The 10,677-nt window shown below is 35.2% G+C and overlaps 1 protein-coding gene across 1 annotated transcript; it reads right to left on the minus strand.

The window, feature by feature from the left end:
- Positions 1 to 1,133: 1,133 nt before the first annotated feature.
- Positions 1,134 to 8,880, minus strand: LOC110884458 (acetyl-coenzyme A carboxylase carboxyl transferase subunit alpha, chloroplastic). The gene is made up of 12 exons (XM_022132166.2): positions 8,554 to 8,880; positions 7,454 to 7,831; positions 7,282 to 7,356; positions 6,675 to 6,782; positions 6,424 to 6,584; positions 4,789 to 4,903; positions 4,550 to 4,704; positions 3,749 to 3,800; positions 3,593 to 3,661; positions 3,230 to 3,307; positions 1,811 to 2,882; positions 1,134 to 1,511 (listed from the first exon to the last, which is right to left on the minus strand). Exons 2-11 carry the CDS (start codon positions 7,793 to 7,795, stop codon positions 1,812 to 1,814), a joined length of 2,226 nt encoding a protein of 741 aa, XP_021987858.1. The 5' UTR covers positions 7,796 to 7,831; positions 8,554 to 8,880; the 3' UTR covers positions 1,134 to 1,511; position 1,811.
- Between the last annotated feature and the right edge of the window lie 1,797 nt (positions 8,881 to 10,677).

The following is a 10,677-nucleotide window of genomic DNA, read 5'->3' on the forward strand; positions in this document are numbered from 1 at the left end:
GGCAACAGGTTCATTAAATGCCTGATAAGAGAGGCATCCGGTCACCATCATAGTACTGATCCGGCTATGCATTAATGGAGAAAGGAATCGCAGCCGTTGGGGGTCAGACACGTGTCTGACCTTCCCAAAGCATCATAGTTACCGTTAGATAACATGAGGGACATTTCTAAGGGATAAGAGCATGCCATTATATAAGAAGAAACAAGGATAAGGCAGGGCAGGTATGAACATCTCCGGCCATTACTCTCATTAAATACTCTCATTTACTTCCTCATTAATTGACCAAGATTCCTTGTATTTACTGCACATAACACGCTTATTAGATTCACACCAAGATAGGAACTCTCCGTTGAATACCTTCATCGGAAACGTTCCTCTTCCTTATCCGGCAAGTTTACTTACTCTCACGCCGGAGCTTGGTCACGGATCCCCCTCCCGGGGTCCTCCGTGGCGAGGCTAACGGTTTATTATTTTGTAGCCAACAAGGACAGGAGCTCTCTACGTCAGCGAAGACCCAACTGACGTCATTCGAAGGTAGGGTATTCGACATTATGCATTAAGGCTGGAGTGTGTGGTATAAAGCCCCTAGGGGCTTTATCACGCCATCTCAGCGTCACGTCAACGTCACGTCACACAGGGGGCTTTAGTACCCCCTTCCTTTAACTTGCAGGATGTGGTTTAAAGCCCTCCTTTAAGTTATAACCCCCCCCCCCCCCCAACCAATCCTTCATCGATCATATTCATCTCGTTAACCGTGTTGGCGAGACCTTCATGGCGCCTCCCTTTAATTTGTGCGGTGTGGCTGGTGACGCCCCAGGGACGCTATCAATGTTGAAGTGGCGGGGTGGCGCCATGCCATACCCACCGGCCTAACAACGCTCTCTCAAGTTCTGACCCATATAATGTGTTTGTCCCTCTTGTAATTGTATTTTTAAACAAAATTTGACAAAATTGTCAAAATCTATTTATAAACAAATTTTGTTAAAACTAGCATCAGTAGTGTTGTTTTTTTTTTATATATTTTAATGTAATACTCGTTATCCAACTTGTAATACGCGAAATAATCAACACCCCTAAACGGTGAAAAAGCCAACCTGCTACCACAAAATCTTAAAAAAGAAAACACCAAAGCATTTTCAAAACGCACATCCAAACACCTCGTGCAACAAATATTCAACAGAATACAAGAAAGAAAATTATTGGCATTCCCTGGTAATCAGCAGAATTTACATAACATGGTATTGTTTGTTGTCTCATAGAATTGTCTGTTGTGATCTACCAATTGGGAAACTAAACCACAATATTAATTAAATTCATGTAGAAGAAGTTGATAAAAATAACAAAAAACTTAACTCAAACAACACACTTTCAAAGCAGCCAGGTCTTTCCCCACAGATCTTCAGCAAATATAATATACGTTAACTTGACCCCGCTGATGGTTGAGATAATTCAAATTAAAGCTCGTTAATCCACGTTCCAGAACTCAGTGCAGCCTCGTCGGGTTTTATTAACTGCCAAAATAAATACTTGATTGGTTATTTGTAACATGAAAGAGGCACCCTTTGACTTTTGAGGTCAAATGGGTTGACTTTTGACTTGTTTGGGTACATGAATCATTGGTTTCAAAGAAAATCTAAGACAACATATACTCTGGTCTTAAAACATTTATTAAATAATCACAATTTTTCCATATTAATTCGATGAAAAATACACCAACAAATTTAAATTTTAAATTAACAGGAACAGGTTTGACATCTAAAGTCAAAGTCAACTTCAAATTCAAAAAGGGTATGAGAAATATTAAACTTACATCATGCATAACTGGGTTCCTTGATCAAACTTCCATCAGAACCACCCGAAAGTTCCGCAAGCTCGGCCTGTAATTGTTCATATTTTTCTTTAATCGCTGCAGAACTCATGACATCAGCAACACCCTCCTTAATTTGCTGCTGCAAAGCCTCAATCTTTTCCTTTGATTCCTTACTAGGGGTATTTTTGTCTTTTACTACCTCAAGTTTCAGCATCTCAATTTTGCTCTTCAAATCCGGTGTAGATTCAATAACATCTTGAATTATCTGATTAATTTCGGCATTAAGTTCATCGACTTTAGCCTTGACCAACGACATCGAACTTTGACCGATCTTTGAAGTTACGTGAACGCCCGACGATTCAAGCGCGTTAATGAACTCGGATTCAACTTCTTCCCGAACTTCTAGAACTTTCTCTTTAAGATCTTGATCGAATTCTTCAATTGAAGACACATCGGATTTTTCAACTTCAGCTTTCAAATTCTCGATTTTCTGCTTCAGGGTTGACTTTTCCAAAACCTCTTTGAACTTCTCGTTGACTTTAGCCTTCAACGGAAGGGTCTTTTTGTAATTTTCAGCAAAGACTTTCGCCTCCGTTATTTCCTTTAACAAGCTTAGCTTATACTTCAGCCTTCCATAGTTAGGAGCGGTTTCTAATTTCTCGTTAAACTCATTCTTTAAACGTTCAAGATTCTCGATTTGACCGGAAGTCAACTGTCCGTTCTCCACTTTTGCAAACTCCTCGCGCATTTGACTTAACTTTTCTTCGATCCCCAACGCTTTAGCTGCTTCAGAAAATTCATAATTAATCTCTCGTTGAAGTTTTTCGATCAGCCCGTTTTGATCCATATCGATAGAAGATGATTCTTTTGCTTTCATAATTTGCTCTTTTAATTTATTTACTTCACCCTGCAACACTTTGTCTGAAATAAGCCCGGGTCTCGGTTCTTCTTTTCTTTTCATGTTGACTTTCTTTTCAGGTTCAACGGGCAAACCTTCTTGAAACCCACCAATCTTGCGGAATTTCAGCATCCTATGTCTTAATAATTCTTCGGTCCCCATTGTTTGGAGCTCCTATACACACGGATATAATGTAAGCACGAATAAAGCTAGACCCAAAACAATTTTTGTCCGGTACTTTCGTAAATAACTAGTGGGTCAAATATGATAACAATGTTTATATTATCACAATAAGATAACAATATTTATACTTATATTATTACGATAATAATAATAAGATAATTTTGGAATAAAACGATTTGAAATGTCTTATGCGTTAACAATACACTTTGGTTGATTTTGGAATTATTTGACCCGTTTCCTTTTAAGTCAACTTTTTAAATTTTGCGCATTAGACGCATAATCCAAAATCCAAATCGACCTGTTTTCAAGTAACCAGGTCGAAATTTTCACATACTCACATCCATTGATTCAAGAATGGCTTTTTTAATTTGTTCCGATGTCCAGTGTGGATCTGCATGTGCACCACCAAGCGGTTCCTGAAATTATCAATATACAGTTAACCAAACCGAACCATTTATACTTTTATTTTAAATAAAATACATTTTTATGTTAAAAAATAAATTAAAATATTTCAAATTCTCCTCAACTCAAACGGTAAAATATTTTGAGAAAAAAAAAAGATTTTGAGGAAGATGCATAACATGGAATTAATTTTCAAATTTATGAATTTCAAGAAACTTTATTTTCTCGTAGTTCTTGATTTATGGATCCTTTTTTTGTTTAAATGGCCAAGTCAAATAAGATAACGGAAAAAATCGTACCGGGATGATGCCATCAGCAATTTGTAGCTTGCAAAGCTCATTAGCTGTTATTTTGAGCTTCTCAGCCGCCTATAAATGAAAAAAAGGTTATATAAACTTTAAGCATTAAACGGTATTTTAAAAACATATAAATACAAAATAGAACGGTTTCACCACCTTTGGGGAGGCCTTGGCAGTCTTCCACAGAATTGCTGCACATGCTTCTGGGCTATACCACGAAAAAAAAATTAATATAATAAATCAATCAAAACTTCCACGTAAAAAAGAACAAAATTTAACTGGTGCACTTAAGAATAAAGTACACGGATGGTCCCTATAGTATACCAAAATTTTGAATTTGGTCCCTAGCTTTCCAAAAGTACACAGATGGTCCTTGTGGTTTGAACTTTGTAACACATTTAGTCCTCAGCTTTTTCCAAAAGTACATGGATGGTGCCTTTGGTTTGCACTTTGTAACACATTTATAGTCCCTAACTTGGACCAACTAAAAATCTAAAACCTTTAGATTTGTTGGGCTGGATTAAATGCATTACAAAGTGCAAACCACAGGGACCATCCATGTAATTTTGGAAAGCTAGGGACCAAATCCAAAACTTTGGTAAACCACAGGGGCCATTCGTGTACTTTACTCGAGAATAAAAAAAACAACAGTAAGCGTATAGTGTTTACTTCATTTATTCAGTGAAACAAGCAGTTATAAGTAACCGATTTTATAATATTTAACAAGGTTATATATGAAATTACTCCGCACGTTTTTGGTCTTTTGTGTTAAAATAGGTGGACCGATTAACTTTTGGGGTGCAAAAAGGTCTCTACCATAAACAAATTTATTCTACAATTACTTGGTCAATTTACAATATATTTGAAAACAAAAAGAAATTATAAAAGACTTCAAAAGATTATTATGGCATGAGCGAACCTAGATTTTTATAAAAATGAGAGAAATTTTATAGTCACCTGGCAACATAAAAGACAGCATTTTCAAGCATTAGCAATTTATTAGCACAACCAATGGCTAAAGCACCACCAGAGCCACCTTCACCCATCACAATTGAAACAATCGGTACTTTCAGACCGAACATAGTCCTTAAATTGTGGGCAATCGCTTCACCCTGCATACAAATAATATAACCACTTAATTAAGCTTTTTAGTGATGATAACATAGTAATAGTAATAATAATAAATCATTACGTACTTGACCTAATTCTTCTGATTTAAGGTCAGCAAACGCGCCTGGAGTGTCGATAAATGTGACAATAGGGAATCCATGGTGGTCTGCGTAGTACATCATTCTTAGAGCCTTACGGTACCTGTATGAAACATTGTATAAATATTAAAGTTTGAATGTTAGATAGCAAAAGGACTATAAACCAATATTTATGATCGTTGGATGTGTGTGCCATTTTGAAACTGATTATGTGATACTTAATAATCATATTTAGATAATTAATTCTATGTTGTCAAAAGCGCAAAAAGCGCGCGCCTAGGCGCCCGGGCGCAGCGAAGCGCACCTATAGCGCCTGGTGGTAGCCTAGGCGCAAAATTGGGCTTTTTTTGAAAAAAACGCTGCTGAGGCGCAAAAAGGCGCGCGCCTAGGCGCAAAAACGATGCTGAGGTGCAGTGGATAAGCAGGAAAACTGAAAAAAAGAAAAAAATGAAACCGAGTGTGCAAAAACCGCCTCACGCGGGCCCGAGTTTTCGGAGCTGCATTCGTGCCCGCACGAGTTCAACCAAATTCCAGATCAGAAACTCATGATCTTAAATGGCATATATATTAGTTTTTGCTACTAACTATTAGCTACATGATCATGATCTTAAATGACATATATATTAGTTTTTTAATTTTATATGTGAAATCTTATTTATTTTCAAAGCATAACATATTTTTTTATATTTTTTTTTCTCTATGTGCGCTTTTCTTAAAAAAGCCCACGTTTTTTTGCGCCTTGCGCCTAGGCTCCGGGCGAGGCCGATGCGCCTCGCCTACGCCTTGCGTCTTTGACAACATAGAATTAATTGTTGCAAAAAGTGATGCACGAGATAGTGAGTGTATGGATAATAATTTGAGTTATTGCCAACTTTTCATTATGTAAGGAACCATCACATAAAAATTCAAGTTAAAATATAAGAATTTAATGTATGATTTTTTAGAGTAAAATGTCATTTTCATCCCTGAGTTTGACTACTTTTGCGACTTTTGTCCAAAGGTTTGTTTTTCCGCATCTGGATCCAAAAGGTTTAAATATTGCCATTATCATCCGACTCGTCAACTCCATCCAGTCTTTAACGTTATGTCAAGGGTATTTTCGTTTTTTAGACATTTTTGTGATGATTGAAGGGTTTGGCTGGGGAGAAAGTCAACAGAGGTGGATCTTTATTTGTTATAGTGTTTTTTATTTTAATAAAAATGGCTAAAAAGACGGAAATGTCCCTCATTTAACTGAGAAAAATGGATGGAGTTAACGAGTTGGATGAAAATGACAAGATTTCAAACCTTTTGGATCCAGATGCGAAAAAGAAACCTTTAGACGAAAGTCGCAAAAGTGGACAAACTTTACTCTTTTTTTAATATCATTAAAGTCTAACAATGAAAATGTGAGTAAAAAAGAGAGGTAAATTTCCTTACGTAATTAGTTTTGCCGCAACACATATGAAACTAATTGTTTAGACCACTAATCAGTCATAATCTCACTTTACCAAAACAAATGAAACTGGGGGTAAACCGTAAACAAGAAGGGTAAATAAATACTTTTAATATTTCCTAAACTTGAAGTCGTAATTATTAAATAATCGGTTTTAAAGCATAGATCCAAACAACCCACAATCTTACCCATGTGGTGTAGGCATTCCAAAGTTCCGTTGAATATTCTCTTTGGTATTTCTACCCTTTTGATGACCCATAAACATAAATCGCCTGCCATCTATTGTTCCAATTCCCGTCACTACAGCTGGATCATCATAGCCCGCCCGGTCACCATGAAGCTCAACAAACTGTAAATTTCAATATTTCAAAAAGGGCATTTAATATTTTATCAAAATTTGTAAACTTTAATTGCATAAATTACAAAAGAAAAAACTTGCCTTATCAGTAATGTTGAATACATGATCAAGAAAAGTTGGTCTGTTCGGGTGTCGTGCAATATTGACTCGTTGTATTGGAGTCAAATGTGTATAGAGATCTTTAAGAGCCTGCAAAAAAATTACATAACAATTAAAAGAAATGATAGATTAACATGATAATTAAAAAAAAAAACAATTACATAAAAAAGGGTAACTAAGTTATTTTATTTTACCCTATTCTATTGCAGCTAGTATTAAACTTATAATCCAAAACTGATCATATAATCAGATAATTAGAAGCCGAATATGTTCATCCAAAACACTAAAATCTAACAAGAAGCAACAATAAAAAACAGTTAAAAATATAATTACTTATGTAGTTAAATTGAAACGAACATAAACAAATGTACATAAACGAACAAAAATGAACATAAATGAACGAACATAAACGGACCTTCAAGAACATAAATGAACGAACAAAACGTGTGTTCATGTTTGTTCGTTTTGTTGAATGAACAAAAAATTGTGTTCATGTTCATTCATTTATTAAATAAACGAACATTAACAAACTTCCCACCGAACAAGTTCACGAACAGTTCATGAACATTCGGTTCGTTTACAGGCCTACCTGCTGATATTTGTTCTCTAGAGAGATGATTTGATCACTGAAATCCAGACCCGTTTCATTAGCCATCTTTTGCACCTGAAAACATATAAAAAAAAAGTTTTTTCTAAACATCTTACACGCATACCTACAAAGCAAGCATATTAAAAAGTAAAAAAAAAGTTGAGAATTTTACATCAATGATTTTCTTCTGTAAATCCATAAGCGGTTTCTCGAATTCTAATGTAACAGGCTTCGGTTTTTCCTTCAAAGGCTTAAAAGGGGAAAGATGACTAAGAACTCCACCCTTCACATTGGGATCCGGATCCTGGGGCCACGGGTATTCGTGTTTCTTTACTTTCCTTACTTTTGCAACTATATTTAAACCCTTTCGCCTCGGGCCCACATGCCCTTTGCCTAATGTTTGTAGAGGTACACCATTAACACCGTTAATAGAGCTTCGTAGAAGATCAGAAGCCGACGTTGCAGAGGACAAACTCCCAGAAAAATTAACGGGAGATTGTGATACCGAAGCCATCTTTGAACCCGTAAAGAATAACTTCAAATTCTCGCCCTAATTGACCAGAAAAAAAGTAAAAGAAACTATTGAAAATTGAAGAAAAAGACATCAAGATGAAGAAAACTTTGGATATATATATATATATATTAGCAAAAGTCAGCATTCTAGTTGAACTCCCACCAAATCTCAAATTTAATTTTACCAGAAAAACCAACTACATCTCACTGTCGAATAAACATCGCATACAAGACACGAAACTCAAATCTTATTCATTTCATACTAATAATATCATCCTATTGAGCTATAAAAATACACAAAAAAAAAAAAAAAAACCCCAGAAATATCAATCAAAAAAACATGAACAAAAGATCTATACCAATAATCATAGTGTTTGCATATAATAGCCAAACATTTTTAGAAATATCTCAATCAATAAGAATAACATTTTCCTGCCAACAAACAAATCAACAAAAAAACACCTAATATACTAACATCATGGCACTATATTTAGAAATATATAACACACAAATTTGAGCTCCTGATTATCTGATTATCCACACAACACTAACTTCTAAGAACCTGAATTACAAGCTATGTTCACTTTCGACAAATCAAACAGTACAAATACCCAAATCAAGCTAAAATAGTAAAATCAGCTTAACTTTAACCAAGATTGCCTAATCAACAAAAAACCCACCAATCATTCCCCAATCAAGACTCCAAAAACACATCAGAACACAAAATATTATAACAATCAAGTGAACCCAGATAAATACCTGCAGATTTCAATCTCAAAGACTATAAAGATCCGAACTTTATCACTTTTGGGAGAAGGGGTTCTGTTATCGCCCCCTTAGGACAAAGAAAGACGCTAATTTTAAGAGATTTATTGGAAAGAAATGAGGAGAGAGAGGGGTAACATAGAGAAGATCGTCACTGGTTTTTGGGTTTTTATGTTCGATAATTCTTATGCGGTTTGAGCCAGCTATGATCCGCTAGGCCGTTGAAGATTAGGTGAACCAATGTGAGCAGTAGGCTGGACCAGGGTCGAACCGGTTTTCACACGAGTGGGGATTAGGGGTTTACACGTGTGTGGTAACGATGAGTTCTATGAGATGTTTCATTGGGGTCTACTACTAGTTTTATAAATTTAATTGTGTGCATTATTTGGTTGATGCTTTACACTTGTCAAATCCACATGTGGATAAATAAATTTGTTTGAAGTTGGTTTGGGTTAATTGTTTGGAATGAAAATTTATCATTGATAATTCTATAATTAGTACTAGTAGGGTGTCCGTATAATGTGGCGGGGGTAGGGGCGGACCTAAGCTACGCCTAAGTTGGGCGGGCGCACCCTCGGGAAAAAAAAAATTTTAGTGTTAAGTTCCGTCGAAAATCCCGTCCGCACCCCTTGGAATTTTTCGTCCGCACCCCATGGAAATTTCCTTCCGCATCTCTTAGCTAAAAAGTGTTATCAACTTATATTTTAAAAATATTCTTTAGTAAACTCTTATTTTATAAAAAATACTACCTACATTATATAACTTTTAATACCTAAATAACTAAACTCAAATACTCAATACATTTAACTAGCTCACTACTAAGTCTTAGCCCAATAAACAAACCCAACAAATCAACAATATTTCAAACTAAAAGAAAATAAACAAGCCCAAAACCCTTACATATTCTATCCTGCTCTCTTTATCGTCCTTGCACGCCAGCGATCAGAACATCAACAGCGACAACAGTGAACAGTCCAGCAGCCACCATACCACCGCCGATCAAACATGGGTAAGTTTCTTTGTTATTTTTGATGATTTTTGGTTGATATTATCCACCTCCAGCAGCCTATTATAGCCGCATACTAACCATAGTAGACATGTGCTTCGTTTTGTTTTCATTATGTTATGGTGGGTTATATTTTGTTAGTGATGATATTTTGCCTTTTTTATAGCCGTATACCACAATATGTTTAGCTTTTTTTAGTGAAGAACGTTTGGCTTTTTTTATGGTGTATATGTTGTTTAGATGATTTTTAGGGTGATTTACATTATGATATTTAGGGCTTGAATAGTTGATACATTATGTAATATGTTATGGAGCCATGAACATATAGTCAATTTGTTTGTGATAGCCGATAGGAACAATGAGCAGCGACATTATGGCGCGATTTCTCAAGAGGAAAGTTGATACGTCTTCCGGATTCGTTGATGTGGATACTTGCGTAATCGAATTGGCGATGAGAATTTAAGTGAAGGTTGTAAATGTTATATAGAGAAAGAGTTGCCTAAGAAAGTATGTTTAGATGATGTTTTGGATAGATTTCAAAAAATGAAAACCCGTAGGACGACGTTTTAATTATGTTTGTAACAAGGTTTGACGTGTTTTTGATGATTATATAAATTTAGTTCTTTTGTTTTACATGACCCGACCCGAACCGACCCGATACGAACCGATTTTTTATTTATATAACTTGGGGCCTAAAATTTTTAAAAATGTTCCGCACCCCCATAGAAAAATTCCTGGGTCCGCCACTGGGCGGGGGCGACACTTTGCATTGTGACACTCGTTTCTGATAGTTTTCTTATTAGTATAATAATTATGATAATATTATTGTGGTGGATATATGTCATAAGTGTTACACATATGTAAAATTTTGTTTTTTTATAAAAATTAATAATCAAAAGACAATAAAATATTGTTTTTTTATAAAAATTAAAAATCTAAAGACAAAAAATAAAAGATAAGTTGTTATAATTGTAAAGTATTTTATTTTATTGGTTAAATTATAAAGTATAATTTTATTCTTTAAAGTTCATAACTTTTATTAAATATCCACATAATACTAATCCAATACACTTTAAGTATAAAATTTTCGTTTTTATAAAAATAAAAAATAG

Source organism: Helianthus annuus, chromosome 10 (assembly GCF_002127325.2).
Source record: "Helianthus annuus cultivar XRQ/B chromosome 10, HanXRQr2.0-SUNRISE, whole genome shotgun sequence".
NCBI classification, from domain to species: domain Eukaryota; kingdom Viridiplantae; phylum Streptophyta; class Magnoliopsida; order Asterales; family Asteraceae; genus Helianthus; species Helianthus annuus.

Coding starts and splice junctions, on each gene's coding strand:
- LOC110884458 (XM_022132166.2), bottom strand. CDS start 7,795: ATGGCTTCGGTATCACAATCTCCCGTTAATTTTTCTGGGAGTTTGTCC. Junction 4,705..4,788: donor AATCAGAAGAATTAGGTCAA/GTACGTAATGAT, acceptor ATTTGTATGCAG/GGTGAAGCGATTGCCCACAA. Junction 3,308..3,592: donor TTGCTGATGGCATCATCCCG/GTACGATTTTTT, acceptor TGATAATTTCAG/GAACCGCTTGGTGGTGCACA.